Raw genomic sequence first — 16,854 nt, forward strand, 5'->3', positions numbered from 1 at the left:
GAGGCATCAAGGAATGTCATGCATCAGCAAATTACTGGGAAACCCACAGTTTAAATGAAGTGAAGACTGCTTCAAGTCAGTTTTCATACACACAAGTCATATCTTTACAGGGAGCTGTTTGCGTAAGCAACAAACAAGCATCTCTTTAGGCCTGTGCAAATATTTCATTCATGACTAACTGCCAACAGGATTTTCAATTTCCTACATGGAAGTGACTACTGTATAAAAAATTTCATCACAGTTTTTCTTGTGTTCACATCTCTGACAGAATTAGGAGTAGAAAAGTACATGGAGGGGGAGCTGCTGATGTTTCCTCTTGCTTCTCTTCAGTGTCTCCCCTGCTTGCTTGCTTTCTCTCACTGGCACAGGTTGTGACAGCAGGTGGGGAAGGAAGAAGCGCACCTGCTTGCTCATTTTATCAACCGTATGTGCATGTGCTTGTAGAAATGAAGGAAAAAAACAAAAACAGAAGGGGTCTCCTCCTCCTCCTCCTCCTGGTCACCACAACTTGTTTGTCTTCTCTCCCTGGTTGCCTGACAGCTGTGGATTGATGGAGAAAGCTGTTCTGCTACCATGTTGCCCATTAGTAGAGATGGGCACAAAATGGAACATGAACCAAAAAGAACCATGAACGGGCCCAGTTCGTGGTTCGGAACCAGCGGTTTGTGGAAGCTCATTTTCCACGAACTTTCACGAACTGGTCTACTGGTTCATTTGGTTCATGTTAAACCGATATGCTCCTTTCTGGGGCGCTGCAAAGTGGCACAGAAAGGGGCATTTAAACCTGTGGATCAGCTGCCTGTAGGGGAGATCCCCGACAAGCAGCTGATTATTTAAACAGCAGGGCTTGGCTGCCCGGCCAGGATTTCCCGGCCGGCCAGCCAAGCCCCACAGTTTAAATGGCCATTTCCCCGCCACTCAGACTCACGCAGTCGCACCGCAGCAGTGGGAGAGCCAGGCTGCCCTGGTCAGAGAACTGTGCCGTTGCTGGCAAGAGCCCTGGGTGGCAGGCGGGGGTCTGGAAGGCCCAACCCCAGCAGGGGCCTCCCTCCAGAGCGATGCCCCTGCTTGGGCAGGCGGCATGATGGCCCGGCATGGCTGCCCCGAGGAGGGGGAGGCACTCCACAAGCTTGGCCAGGAGATGTCTGAGGGGTCTCAGTGGATCCAGGCACAAAGGCCCTCACCCCCCTCCAGGCAGAGAGGGGGTGCCCTTCAGGAATGCAACCTACTGTGGAAAATCTCCTGGCTCTTTTCCACCGAGCCACAAGGGATGCCAGGCCTGTTGGCTCCTGTAAGGCTAGGCAGCTGGGAGTTTCAGGTCCTCCTCAACTCTGGTAGTGCCCTCTCAATGGTATGGGATCAACTTTTGCCCCTGGACCTGCCCGTCACCCGGATGGCCCCAGTGACCTGTATAGCTGGCCCAGCCCGGAGGTGGCCTCTTGTCCGGCTGACCCTGGACTATCTCGGAACTTCCCACACCCTGGAGGTAGCCCGGGTACCCAACCTGCCATGGCCCGTGCTGCTGGGCCGGACAGCACCAGAGTTCCTATGCCTACTCCAAAGGGCCTTGCAGCGGAGGCCCGCCCCACAGGTGATGGCAGCCCTGCAGGAAGAGGCGGTGAGTGACCCAGGGGCAGGCCCCAGCACCGCGGTGGGGGAGGATCAGGGAAAGGGATCCCTGGCAATGGCGCCAGCCGACCCCCCCCCCCCTTCTGCATGGCTCAGGCAGCAGATGTCTCTTTGCAACAGGTACGGGATGAACGGAAGGCAGTGTGGGCGCCACAGATTGAGAAGCAGGGAGGCGATTGGGTACACATGACCAGAGCCCCTAATGGACAGGGGGAGATCTGGCAGCTGCTGGTGTCTGGCGCCTACCGTGCAGAGATTCTGTGCTATGCCCACAAGCACTCATGGGTGGGTCACCTAGGGCATCAGAAGACTGGCCAAGATCCTGGAGCGCTTCTTCTGGCTTTCAGTCAACAAGGACATGAAGGCCCACTGCCACTCATGCCCCACCTCACAGAAGGTCTCAGGCCGGCAGCCCCACAGGACCCCACTAGCCTGTCATCTGGACGCCATTCCACCACATTGGTATGGATTTTGTGAGGCCAATGCCCCGCACATGTTGGGGCTTCCACTACACCTTGGTGATAGTGGATTATGCCACCAGGTTCCCCAAGATCATCCCTCTTCAGATAGTGCAAGCCCTGGGGGTAGTCCGGGCCCTGATGAGGCCTTTTTTCAATGGTGGGGTTGCCAGCCAAATCCTGGCGGACCTGATATCCGCACCGCTGGGATGTGCCACCTTTGTCAGAGCTTAGGGATCTGGCAGATATTTATCTTGGCGTACCACCCCCAGACTGACAAGTTAGTGGAGTGGCTAAACCAAACGTTGAAGAAGGTCCTAAGGAAATTGGCGCACAACAGGCCCAACCAGTGGGATTTGTACATCGATCCCCTGTTGTTCGCCTTGAGGGAAGCACCCCAGGCTTTGATGGGGTTCAGCCTTTTTGAGTTGTTGTATGGGCGCAAGCCTAGAGGGATGCTCTCCCTGCTGGAGGAGCAGTGGGCTCCCCCGGCAGAGGACCCGGCTCTACCAGCCGACTAGTATGTCCGACAGTTGAGGGAGCGGCTGAAATGGGCTGGTGAGGAAGCCGCTCAACATCTAGCACACACCCAAGCCCAGCAAAAGGTGAGCTATGACCGAGGCACCTGGCAACGAGCCTTTCAGCAAGGGGAAAAGGTCCTTGTACACCACACAGCTTTCCCGTGGGCGGTGGGGGCTCTGCAGTATTACCTTGCCAACAACCCCTTTGTGCGGGTGACGGACCACATGCCCCTCCAATGGATGCACTGCATGAAGGAGCACAATCTGTGGGTACTGCGGTGGTACCTCTCCCTGCTCCCTTTCCAGTTCACCATCAAGCACTGTAGCGGAGCCCGACATCTTGACGTGGATTTTATGTCCTGAATGCACGAAGCTGGCCCCGACGCGCATATGGAATGGCCAAGGCGGGAGGTGTGTCCGGGGTCTGAGGCTCTGCCCCCGCACTTAACAGGAGAAGAGGAGGGGAGACAGCCAGGCGACCAGTGCTCAGCTGCCCAGACAAACACCAAGACCCTGCCATGCCCAGCAACAGAGGAAAGAAACACTCAAGCCCCAGAGAGTCAAATGGGGCATGGGGAAGCCAGCCAGCCCCACCCTCTGGTGGGAGAATAGCAGCCCAAGCCAGGACGAAGAGGGTACAGGTATCAGAGACAACCAGACAGCAAGATCACCAGCAAACTCACCAGCAGTAGCTGAAGGACAGCAAAGACAGCACCAGGCCACACTTCAACCAGCAGGCAGGCTAGAGAAGGCTGGAAAGGAGAGGCTGGGAACAGAGCATCTTCAGGTGGGGCTGCCTGAGGCAATCAGCAAAGGAAGCCCGGGAGCCAGCGAAGGAGGCACAGATGTAGCTGCCCAGAGCAGCCAGCAGAGTAACCCCAGGTGTGGCTGCCAGAGCCGAGGCTAGAGTACTGGGGTGTGTGGCTGGCAGATGGAGCTGGGAATGGGTGAAGAGATGTAAGGGAAGTCCACCCACAGGAGTGGGTGGATTGTTTAGGAGCAAAGGAAAAGAGAGAGTGAGAGAGATGGAAGGAAGAAGAGCGGAGGGGCTGAAGAAGGAAAGGAGCAACGAGCTGGAAGCAGGAGGAGGCAGCCGGGAGTCAGCCAGGTTGAGCAGGCCTGTGAGTTGGTTGAGAAGGAGCGAGGGTGAGGTATACCCCCCCTCCTGCCACGGAGCAAGGCCCTGCAATATCCCTAGTGGCTGCCTGGAGTCGAAGTCAGGTGCGCTGTCTTATAGCACAGCGGCGCCCGTGGTAGAACCTGAAAGCTGTGTGTGTGTGTGTGTGTGTGTGTGTGTGTGTGTGTGTGTGTTAAGATTGCGGATTTTTCTGCAAACCTGGCACTTCTTTCAGGTTTGCAGAAAGAGACTCCAGTCTCTGGATTTAAGCACCCACAGATTTGGCTATGTTGAGAATTAGTTATATTCAGGGGTCATTTCATAGAAAAAGAGCTGCAGGAACTCCTTAGCATAACTCATTAGCACAACTCATTAGCACATGCCACACCCTTGCCATCACTGGAAGTGTGTCATTAGCATAACTGATTTGCATATGCCACACCCGCTGACATCACCTATCCTGGCTGTTTTGGACACAATCCTGGCCATTCAGGGCCGAAATTGGGCCCAAAATGGCAAAAAGAGGCTGAAAATGGTCAAAAAGGGGCCCAAAATGGACAGAATTGGGCCGCTGCTGAGCGGGAGAGTGATCCACCACCCATCAGTGGCCCAATCCTGGCCGATTTGGAACCAATCCTGGCCCGATCCAGGCCATTTTTGGTCCAAATTGGGCCCAAAATGGCTCAAAATAGCCAAAATTGGGCCACTGCTGCACGAGGGAGTGTTCCCTTGCCCGGCAGAGACCCAATCCTGGCAGTTTTGGGCCCAATCCTGGCCCTTTTGGGCCTGAATTGGGCCCCAAATGGCCAAAAGGTAGCCAAAATGACCAGGGTCAGGCGGGGAAGTCTTCTCCCGCTTGGCAGGAGCCTGATGCTGGCCATTTCGGGCCCAATCCTGGCCATTTGAGCCTGGATCAAGGCTGAACTGACCTGAAACAGGTTGCTGCCGGGTGAGGCAACCCTCCCCCGTCCAGCACTGGCCCAATTCTGCCCCAAACGAGGATGTTTCCGCCTCCATCCTGACCCTTTTGGGCCCAAAATGACACAAAAATGGCCAGGATTGGGGCCAAACCAACTTGGATCGGGTCGCTGCCAGGTGGGAGAACCCTCCCTGACCTGGCACCAGCCCGATCCTGGCCATTTCTGTACCAATCCAGGCCATTTCTGCACCATTTTGGCCATTTTGGTCCTGTTTAGGGCCCAAAATGGCTTGGATCAGGGCTTAAATGGCCAGCATTGGGCCGATGCCAGGTGGGGGAACCCTCCCCTGCCTGGCAGTGGCCCAATCCGGGCCCAAAATGGCCAAAATATACCCTTTTAAAATACTCATGTGACACCAGTCACGTGGGTATTTTAAAGAGCTGCCGGAAAGCTGTTCTGGGGCGTTCCAGCTCAGAAAAAGCCCTGGGTGTTTCCAAAATGATAGGAAAAGTGGTAGAAACAGAATAATCAAGTAATCAGTTTAATAATTGTCAACTTCTTATGCTTGGTCTTAACTCTTCCCACATGGATGTCTACCCCTTTTGGACAGACTACTGAAGAGCAACATTCTAGTCTCTATGAAGTTTGATCCTAGGAAGGGAGTCTAAGCAGGCAGGGAAACATGCAATTGTCCCAGAGAGGGGTAAAAGTTTGCAGGGACACTTCAGTGCATCATGATTATGCAATGTTCTACAAGAATAACCAAAATACTTCATGTTAGAAACAAAAAGTCACTTACAATTCATCCCATTTAATCAAATAGAAGAAATTCTTGTATGTGCCAACTTTTTTGGAGTGCACAGGTTTGAATAGGTCTCTTCCATTGTGGGTCAAAGAGCAAACCAAGTAGTATTTTTCATAACTGAAAAGGGACACACAATGTTATGAATCAAAACATTGTGAGAGATACACATTTTGAAAGGGGAGAAAGGAGATGTACATTTTAATTTAATGAATTACTCACATTGAAACCCAGCTACTGAGAATTCTATGAGCAGCAAATATTGTGAACTGGAGGTGCTCTGTGGTGGTCCATGCTTCTTTAGTGCTTCTATTATTCTTTGGAGTGTATGCAGAACTGCCACATGAATTCAAGTACAGTTGAAGAAGGGTATAAACTGCTGAGGTCAGCTGATCTATGCTTGTTTGCAAAGGGTTTGCAGGTTGTGATGAAGCTAAATTATAAGGGTCTTTTTTTAGGAAATAATAACTAAAGAATGCATTAAATACAACAGATTAAGACATACTCTTACCAAGTGCATCCTTGCTAGTATCATCAGAAGACGTCAAAGACACCTAAACAAAATTACATGAAAAACTGTAATCATCCTCACTTTAAATACCTTTGGCAAGTTCTACTATAAATGACTGAAACATCCTCAAGCACTGATCTATTTAGCCCAGTGACCAAACAAAAATGAATGCTATCTTAAACATACTTTATTGTAATATTTAAACATCACTCTAACTCTGTAGAGATTTCTTTTTCCCACTGCCATGTGACAGGCCCTTCACATTGTCCCCACTGCACTGTGAAAGGCCAGTAGTGGACATGGGACTGGGAGGCTCTTTTCACTTTCATTGGACAAAGCAGTTCAAAGTTGGGGACTGTAGTAACAGATCAAACTTGCCTTCCCCAAAAGAAATATTTTACAGTCTTTTGAGGAGCTGAGGAAGAATTTCCTTTCCATGCACTGTTTCTTTTGGAAAGTAACAAAAATATGTGACTCACTATCAAACTGCCGACCGTATTTTTTCCTCTCTTTTCTTTCTGGGTTCAGAATGTTTGCTCTGAACACAACATGTCTGAAAGAATTACCTCAGGACTTTTACTTCTTGGAAGATTAACTGCTCTTCTTAGCTTCTTTACAGATGTTGTTATTTCTGGGGTCTCCACTTCATCCAACGTACAGCAAATTTTTTTAACAGCCTTAATGATCTGCTCTACTGCTTTAAGTTGATTCTTCTGACAAGAGAAGCACATAACCAGAAATTAAGTCTTTAAAATGTAAGGATGCTTTAGTGGTAGATGAATAGTCCTCAAACATGAACACAAACAAGTTTTTAGAACCAAATAATGGTCAGAACCGCTTAGTCTACTTAAACAAAGGACACATTTATCCAAGCACAGCAGGCTTGCAGGAGGCACCCAGTTGCTCTGGCAGCCTGTCCTTGGAGGAGCACAGGATCAGGCTACTCCAAGGAATCTGATTGGGTAGCATGAGTTGAACAGAGAAAAGATTTCTGAACTGGATGCTGGGAAGAAGGGAGTCTGATTTCAGCCCTAGCCCTAGCTGAGAGGGGCCAAGTATTAACAGTTTCGAGATTCAGCCCTGACTGAGAGAAGTTTAACACAGATGGGAGAACTAGGGGAAAGTTCGCAAGGACATTTGGGAAGTAGGTGCAGACTCCCATTCGGGCCAAAGAAAGGGGACAGATTTTCTAGTAAGAGGAGAATTTCCCTACCCAGTTAAACAGGGAGTTAGCTACGGAGAGTGAAGAGATCCCTGGTCTGGTGTGGTTAAATAACTGTGAAGAGCTTAAGAAACTCTCATTAGTCTCTGAAACATTAGACCTTAAGACTCTGCATGTACTGATTTTACCTACAAGTTATCTATATTGAGTTACCTCAGAAATTTTCTTTTTATTTTCTAAACAATAAAGGGGATACAGAAAAGGGAAAAAAAGAAACGGGAATATACATTACACTAAGGAAGATTGAGATACCCATTACATAGATTATTTAGAATACAATAACCATATATCATATTCAAGTTTATAAAAATGATTCTGAGACATTTCCTCTCTCTCTTTTACTGTATCTCACTATTAAATCAAATATTAAAAATATTATATTGTATTATAAAGTATTTAACAATACTTGCTGTTGTTCTTACCTCCAAACTAATTGTATAAAACATATTATAATCTGTACATTTTAATACTAGCAATAATATATTATAATACACCAAATTATGCTAACTATACTAAATTAGTCAAATTAAATAATATATGTTTCTATAGATTATTTTGGAAAATTTGAGACAACAATATTTCTATAACTGCTGTTAATCTGAGCTCCTATCCAAATGTACGTTGTTTATTCTTTTATTTCTCATCTTTATCTATAATAAGAAAAGTAATTTTCCCATTTCTTTTCAAATTTTTCGATGGGTCTTCTATTTATATAATTGGTTAATTTTGCCATTACCACATATTCTGCCATTTTATCTTTCCAGTTTTCTCTGGTTGGGCATTCTTCATCTTTCCATTTACTTGCCATTACTACCCTTGCTGCTGTTAACATATACCTCAAAGATTCATGCAATATTCTCTCAATATTCTCTGGCATTATTCCCAGCAGCATAATCTCTGGTTTCATTGCAAAATCCATTTTAAAGATCTTTTGAATCTCCACATGTATTTCTTTCCATTTTTTTTGTTTTTTGCATGTCTACCATATGTGGTAAAAGGTGCCTTCTACTTCTTTACATTTCCAACACATTCCTCTATATTTCTTATCCATTTTTGCTGTACCTTTTGGAGTTATATACCACCGATAGAACATCTTGTACTAGTTTTCTCTTAATGTTTGGTTTGCAGTAAATTTTATACCCTTTGTCCATAAATTTTCCCACTTTTCAAATGTTATCATTTCTTCAAAATTCTGAGTCCATTTTGACATACACATTTAACTTGTTCTGTTTCTGTGTCATACTGAAGCAGAAGTTAATACATGTGCCCCAACATGTGGTCTTTCCAACGAATGATTATCTTTTCAAAATACATTAGATCTCCTAATCGGCCTCTGTGATCTTTGATAGCTTCCTTTAGTCTGGAAATTGCCTGAGGATATACCAGCCATTGTATCTTCTTACCTTCTTCATTAATTGATTGCCACACTTATTTTTCCTTGAAAGTTTATCACATCTTTATAAATTATGAAATCATTAGTTTTCCTTGTATGTTTATCACAGAAGGCATCTATTAGTGACATTACTGGTGATATTGATGGACTAAGCCTCATTCTCATGGAATCCCAGATTTTAAACAGACTGTCTCTAATTACATGACTTGTGTTTTGTATTCTTGGCTTTTTTTTAGTCAGAGGTTATTATTTATTATTTATTAATTTATTTAATTACATTTTTATGTAGCCCTTCTGTCAGATCTGCCGCTTCTAGCTTTATTAACCTATCATTTGGATTTTGGATCCAATCTGTAATCCAGACCAGACCAGCAGCTTGATAACATAACTTAATATTTGGTATGGCTAGGCCTCCTCTTCTTTTTTCGTCTTGTAACACCTTGAATCTGATTCTTGGGTTTTTTGCCATTCCAGATGAATTTGTTTTTGCCGATTTCTCAATATCTTTTCTTGTGTTAATTGGTATCATTTGAAATAAAAATTAACTTTGGCAAAATACTCATTTTTATTGTGGAAATTCTTCCTAGCCGAGATAAAAACAGGTTTTACTTACCATAACTGTTGTTCATCTAGGTCTTCCGTGCAGGCACACATGGGACTGCGCACACGCAGGCCTGCCGATACCGGAGATTTTTATAGCTCTAAACCACTAGGGGGCGCTCCAGCCTCCAATCGCGCAAGCGCGGCCGCTTTCCCGCCGAAACGGCTCCTAGGAGGCGGAGCGCCCCTCACATACCCTCAGTTCCTCTTTCGCCGCCCCCTGCAAGGTAAGTACCAAGAGAGTTAGCGGGGAAGGAGGGAGGGCATGTGTGCCTGCACGGAAGACCTAGATGAACAACAGTTATGGTAAGTAAAACCTGTTTTTCATCTACGGTCTTCCTGTGCAGTCCCACATGGGAAGATTACAAAGCTTAATACCTGGGTGGAGGTGACGCCAAAGCATCACACAAAGATGGAATGGAGAACCGCTGTGCCCACCGCTGTCTCCTTTCTATCCAGGATGTCCAGCGCATAATGTTTCACGAAAGTGTCCGCCGAGGCCCACATTGCCGCTCTACAGATGTCGTGAAGAGGAACACCTCTGAGAAGAGCCGCAGACGACGCCTGGGACCTGGTGGAATGGGCACGCACCTCCAAGGGGCAAGGTAAGTTAGCAGCAGAATAACAAGTCAAAATAGTCTGGACCACCCATCTCGAGATGGTCTGGGACGTAGCCCGTTTCCCCTTATTCTGCCCCGCAAAACAAACAAATAAGTTAGAATCAAGCCTAAAAGACTTAACCCTATCTAAATAAAACAGGATAGCTCTGCGGACGTCCAAAGAATGAAGAGCTTTCTCTGCCTCCGAGTTCTGAACTGGAAAGAAAACTGGCAGTATCAGCTCCTGGGACAGATGAAAACGAGACACCACCTTAGGTAAGAACTCTACTTTGGTACGAAGAACAACCTTCTCAGGGTGTAACTTTAGATAAGGCGGTTCGCAAGATAAAGCCGCCAACTCCCCCACTCTTCTGGCCGAGGTGGCCGCAACTAAAAAGGCTACTTTCATGGATAAAAAACGTAACGGGCACGAGGCCAACGGCTCGAACGGCTTGGACATTAGGCGAGCCAAAACTAAAGGCAATGACCATTGTGGGATCAGAGCCCGAATGGGGGGAAACAAATTATTCAACCCTCGTAAAAACAAACGTGCAGAGTAGTGGGAGAACACAGATTTCTTATCAATAGGAGGATGGAAAGCCGAAATAGCTGCTAAATAAACCTTAACTGAACTATTAGACAGGCCTTTCTGTTTAACTTCCCACAAAAACTCCAATATGTCAGAGAGAGGAGCCAAAAAAGGGTCCAAGGCTCGCTGTCGACACCAGGCCGAAAATTTGTCCCACTTCAAGGCATAGGACTGTCTCGTAGACAGACGTCTAGCGTTAAGCAAGACGTGCTTTACTGCTGAAGAAAAGGAACCCCCGGTCTGATCAGCCACGCTGTCAGTCTGAGTTTCCCGATGTTGTGGTGAAACACCCCCTCGCAGGACAGAAGGTCTGGAACTACTGGGAGACTGATGGACTGAGTCTGCAAACTCAGGAGGGAGTGAAACCAGGGTTGCCTCGGCCAAAACGGGGCCACCAGGATGACTGTCGCCCCGTCCCTCTGGATCTTGCTGAGCACCCTGGCTAGCAGCGGGAATGGGGGAAAGGCATAACACAGGGGACCTGACCAACTTAGTTGAAATGCGTCCCCACGTGACCCTAGGCCTACGCCTCCCCTGGAGCAAAAACATGGGGCCTTGCGATTCTCTGCTGTCGCAAACAGGTCCAGCTCCGGATCCCCCCACCTGGAAAAAATCGGAGCAAGATACATGTCCTGAAGGGACCACTCGTGGTTGTCCCCTTTTATCCTGCTCAACTGATCCGCCATAGAGTTCTCTACTCCCGGGATGTGAACAGCATGCAACCACACAGCATGGTCTATAGCCCACTGCCAAAGCCTCATTGCTTCGGTGCATAGTGCCACAGACGCCGTGCCCCCTTGCTTGTTGACATAGAACATCGCCGTCGTGTTGTCTGTCAGGACTTGGACGGACTTGTTCTGGACCGCACCTGAAAAGGAGATCAGAGCAAAAAAGATTGCCCTTAATTCAAGGACATTAATGTGCTCCATACGTTCTGACCCAGACCATAACCCATGAGCATAAGCTCCGTCACAGTGAGCCGCCCAACCAAATAAAGAAGCATCGGTCGTGACAGATAAATGGGTTTGGCGATGCCCAAATTTCACCCCTCCAAATAGGTTAGAGTCCTCTAACCACCAGTCCAACGCAGATACCACCCGTCTAGGGACTGACAATCTCCTATTCTGGGAATCACTACTCGGGGAAAAAACTGAATTAAACCATAATTGGAGAGGTCGCATAAACAGCCTGGCCAAAGGGACCACTGCAGTCGTAGAAGCCATGCAACCCAACAGAGTCTGAACAAACTTAGCAGACTGAAAACGACACCTCTTAAGGGTGGAAATGAGCTTCTTAATCTTTGAGGCGCGCTCTTCAGGCAAGAAACCCGCATTACGCACGCCGTCCAAAATCACCCCTATGAACAGAATGGAGCGAACAGGAGTCAGCTTAGACTTTTTTTGATTAACAAAAAGACCCAAACGGAGACATAAGTCCAGGGTGAGAGCCACCTGATTGGACACATCCGCCTCAGACTGACCCACTAGAAGCCAGTCATCTAGGTACGGAAAAATGCAACAGCCCTGAAGACGCAGGTGGGCTACTACCACTGCCATACATTTAGTGAATACTCTGGGGGCAGTGGCTAAACCAAAGGGCAAGACCCTGTATTGGAAAACACGATGGTCATAGGTAAAACGCAAAAATTTTCTATGGTCTGGGAAAATAGAAATATGAAAGTAGGCGTCCTTTAAATCCAGGACTGCAAACCAAGAGAAGGGGGGCAGCAAAGTCAAAACCATCTGCAATGTGACCATCTTAAATTTTCGGATCCGTACAAATTTGTTTAGGCCCCGGAGGTCCAGGATAGGCCTAAGCCCCCCATCTTTTTTCTCCACTAGGAACAGGTTGGAGTAGAAGCCCAACCCAGCTGACTCTGCAGGAATCTCCTCTATCGCTCCTTTTTGTAAAAGAGCTGAGAGTTCTCCCAAGATTTCTGACCGCGGAACATCCGAAGAAAAAACAGGGAGACACAGGTAGGGTAAACCAACAAATTCAACTTTATAACCAAACTGTATTATGGAAAGAACCCAAACATCAGAACAGATCAAATTCCAGGAACTCCAGAAAGCGCTAAGCCTGTCCCCAAAAAAGGGATCAGGTCCCTGTGATTGTCAGAACTGTTTTTGTGATTGGCTCTGATCTTTAGGTTGATGTTGCTGAGAGCCAGTCCTAGGACGCTGACCCTGCCTCCGTCTAGGGAAGGAAGCCTGCGGGCTCTGGTAGGGTCGGTGTGGCTGGTACGCGTACCCCTGGTAGGGCTGATAACGATGTTGTCTGCCACGCTGGAAGGAACGGTAATACGGACGAGAGGATTGCTGTGGGGCCTGATGTAGTACCCCATACGAACGAGCCGTCAGGCGGTCGGTTCTCTTCTTCGAAAGATATTCATCGGTCTTTTCCGAGAACAGCGTGGTGCCTTCGAACGGCAAATCCTCCACCTTATTTCTCGTCTCAGCAGGGAGGGCAGTTGTACGAAGCCATGCGTACCTGCGCAAGACCACCGAAGACAGAAGAGATCTGGCAGCTGTGTCCGCCATACTCCTGCCAGCATTGATTTGATGCCTGGACAAACGGACAGCCTCTTCTTGTATGACCCTAAGGAGAGTACGCTGCTCCTCAGGAATCTTAGGAAGGAAGGAAGCCACCTTCTTCCACAAAAACAATTGGTATGCCGACATCATGGCTGCATAATTAGCCACCTTAATGCCAAACGTGGCAGAGGTATACAGCTTTCTACCCATGCTGTCAATCTTTCTGCTGTCCTTGTCAGCTGGAGCTGAAGAGGAACCCTGGCGAGAACGAGCCTGCATTTCCTCAGTCACAAGTGACGACGGAGGTGGATGCACTGCTAGGAAGGAATGCACATCGTCCTTGGTCTTGTAAAGGCTCTCCACCTTCCTGTTAGTAGCGGTAGCTGATGCCGGTCTCGACTGAAGTTTCTTCCACATATCAGCAAACCCTTCAATAAGGGGGAAAGCAATCGAGGGAGTAGACCCCGAATAGATATGCTGTAGAATCTTGTCGGTAAATTTGGATTCAGTCGACGTGACCTCCAAATCCAGAGCCTTGGCCATTCTCTGAAGAAGCTCATTATAGGCTCGGAAATCATCGGTTGGGGAAGCCTCCTCCGAGGGCCCAATTTCTCTCTCCGGAGAGTCCGACAACGGGGATTCACTGTACCGAGCTCGGCTCCGAGGAGACACCACCTCCGAGGGACGGGGTGTATAATCACGACCAGCGTAGGAACCGGCTCTGGGTGACGGCGACAGAGAGACCCTCCGATAACGTTGGTCCGAGAAGTATGAGTCTTCTCTAGTATAAGAGCGGGTACCTGGATCGTCCCGGCCCCGACTACCTCTAGACCGGCTTCGATAAGAACAGCGGGAACTCCGGTCAAAGGAGCGGGCTTGTCGGCTCCCAGTGGAACGAATCGAACCCGATTCATACGACGTCGATCGAGGCCGACCCGATGGTGTAGGGGGCCTGTCGATCGGAACCACATCCACCTCTCGGATCGCCTCCGGCGGAGGAGTCTTGGAAGGAGGGCGGACAGCGGACTCATCGCGTCTCTCCGACGGAGCCGGGGTAGGACCGGTCGGAACCGAGGACGAAGAGGTAAGCAGGGTCTCCAACACTGCCCTATCATGTTTGCTGGAATGTTTACGCTTCTTCTTCTTCTTTTCAGGCTCGGTTCTGGTAGGTGACTTCGAAGTCGGATCCGAAGCCCTCGGATCCGATATCTCTCGGGGAGCCGGTGGGATCGTCTTCGGACCCGAGGTAGCCCTGTCACCGCTGACCTCACGGGTAGGTGGAGTACAGACCGCCGACGAAGTTGAAGGAGGTCGACTCCGAACGGTTCTCGGAGCCGAAGCTGTCGGTTCCGACGAACTCCGAGCCGGGGGCCGAACGACTCGGGGACGGATTGGAACGCGGAGTTCTAGCAACCGACGTCTCCGAGAGAGGACGGGAAGGCGCAGCCGGTGCAGAAGAGGACTTCGGCGGAGGATCTTCTACCGACATTGCCCGCTGCCAGAGGGAGGCATGCAATCGATCCGCCCGCTCGGCCCGAGCCTTGGAGGTAAACGCACGGCAATGTTTACACGCCTGAACATTGTGCGTTTCTCCAAGACAGTAAAGACAAATAGAATGGCCATCCGACCTTGTCATTTTGTGGTTACAGGTCTCACAACGCTTGAACAAGGCCGTCTCAGCCATAGCGACGAAGGAAGAGCAAGAACCTCAACGATCGGTGGCGAAAGAGAAACTGAGGGTATGTGAGGGGCGCTCCGCCTCCTAGGAGCCGTTTCGGCGGGAAAGCGGCCGCGCTTGTGCGATTGGAGGCTGGAGCGCCCCCTAGTGGTTTAGAGCTATAAAAATCTCCGGTATCGGCAGGCCTGCGCGTGCGCAGTCCCATGTGTGCCTGCACAGGAAGACCGTAGATGAATTTTAATTTAGACCATCTTTCAAGATCTCTTTGCATTCTCTTCCAGAGCACTTCAAAATTGTCCTTAAATAATATGTCTTTTTAACCTATCAAATTAATGCCCAAATATTTCATTTGATTTGTTGCTATCTTTCATCCTGTCATTTTCTTGATTCATTAAAAATTTAGAAATTTTTTTGGTTTTTTTCTTAACTTTAAATCCTGAAAAGGAACTAAATTTTGTAAGGTATTCTATGACATAGTGTAACATCTCATGTGGATTCAAAATTGTCAGGACCACATCGTCAGCATAACTTTTTAATTTAAGTTCTTCACCATTTACATTTAAATCTTTAATTTTAGAATCTTTTCTCACATTTGATGCAAATACTTTCATTGCTAAAATAAATAGTTGTGGTGATAGTGGACATCCTTGTCTGGTCCCCTTTTCAATTTGAAGGCCTTCTGTTGTCACTCTATTAATCAATATTTTTGTATTCTGCTTTGTATAGATTCCTTGTATCCAATTCTTGAATCTGAGACCACTAATTTGCTAATACTTTTTGTAAAAAAGTCCAAGAAAGATTGTCAAATGCCTTTTCAGCATCTAAAAACATAAATGCTGCTTTGTATCTTTTCTTCTTCTTCACTTCCATTGCATCCGCTACAAATTTGACATTGTCTTTCAATAATCTCTTAGATACAAAGCCCATCTGGTCTGGGTGTGTTATTTTTGCTATACATTTTCTAAACTTTTCTGCCATTAGTATGAAACATTAAGACCTTCAATCTGTGCATGTACTGATTTTATCTTGGAGTGATCTATACTGAGTTACCTCAGAAATTTTCAACCCTGATTTTACCTGACCTTTCCCATCTACGTTAAACAAAATATTTTGTTATTTTTGAATTTAAATATGCCTCTAGTGCCATTTAAGTTATTGAAGTCAAAAGAGAGGTCATAGCATTCTTGCAGCAACACATAATATGAAGTACTATAATTTACAATCCCTGTCCCTTTACCAAAGCATCTCTCTGAACGATTTCTTCATAGTACAGCCCTGTTACCTGTGTACAAAAGGCCTCCTGAATAATTCAGTTTTGCATAATTTGCAGAAATTCAGGAGAGTGGAAGCTTTCCTAATCTCTTCAGACAGGCAATTCCATAAGACGGGGGCCACAATAGTGAATGTGCATATATGGGCAGCTGTCAGTTTTGCCCACTGGAAGTTAGTACCTGTGGAGGGCCCTTTTCAGGTAAGTGAAGCTGCTGCAGCAGAGCATAGGGAGAGATAAAGGTCCTGTAGATATGAGGGGCCAAGGCCATTAAGGACTTTGTATGTGATATTATGTGACAAATTGAGCCCGATAACTGATCGACAGCCAATCAAGTGACTGCAGAAGGAGAGTAACACACATGCTCCACCTAGCTCCTGATAATAACTAAGCTGTGGCATTCTGCACCAGCTGGAGTTTCTGAGTTAACTGCAAGGGGAGAGCTATGTAGCATGCATTACAGTAGCCTAGTCTCAGGCCCATTCCACATGGCACACTTTAAGCCAGTGATGCTGAGCATTCATGCTGATTGGTGCTGAAACAGCTTGGGATCCCATCATTCTGCACTGCATGACCTCGAGGCAATTTGGTGTCTGATGATGAGTTGAGGTGTGTTTGTTTAGAGCCACATTTTGTAGGGGCTGGAGCTGACATCATTTTAAAAAAAACTGCATGTGTTGCAAGTTTGGAACCCATCCCCCCCTTCTTGTATTTGCTGATTGGGCTATCCCATACCCACTGGAAAGGCAGTTGGTGGCAGAGTTCTGGAGGAAACATGTACTTTTCCTGCTTTTTCCATTCTCATTTTTTTTAAAGCCAAGCCAGGAAAGAGTTAAAACTTCATTCCTTCCTGGCAGCTGCTTCATTCCCTTGCTGCTTTGTCTTGCAAACCTTTGGCACTAGGAGAAGATGCTGGAAAGGAGAGAAAAGCAGCCATCTAACCTTTTCCTGGCTTTTAAAGCCAGCAGGAAATAAGCAGTAACTTTACAGCTCTTTCTTAGCTTTGAAAAA

General features: G+C 47.5%; 1 protein-coding gene across 1 annotated transcript in view; it reads right to left on the bottom strand.

The window, feature by feature from the left end:
• Positions 1-16,854, bottom strand: part of PIK3C2A (phosphatidylinositol-4-phosphate 3-kinase catalytic subunit type 2 alpha) — a 112,013-nt gene that overhangs the window by 56,253 nt on the left and 38,906 nt on the right. Inside the window, exons 9-12 of the mRNA XM_054970575.1 lie at positions 6,525-6,671; positions 5,959-6,001; positions 5,670-5,880; positions 5,445-5,567 (exon numbers count right to left, since the gene is read on the bottom strand). Coding sequence (XP_054826550.1) covers positions 5,445-5,567; positions 5,670-5,880; positions 5,959-6,001; positions 6,525-6,671 — 524 coding nt within the window. The remainder of the gene's footprint in view (positions 1-5,444; positions 5,568-5,669; positions 5,881-5,958; positions 6,002-6,524; positions 6,672-16,854) is intronic.

This window comes from Eublepharis macularius, chromosome 2 (assembly GCF_028583425.1).
Source record: "Eublepharis macularius isolate TG4126 chromosome 2, MPM_Emac_v1.0, whole genome shotgun sequence".
Taxonomy (NCBI): domain Eukaryota; kingdom Metazoa; phylum Chordata; class Lepidosauria; order Squamata; family Eublepharidae; genus Eublepharis; species Eublepharis macularius.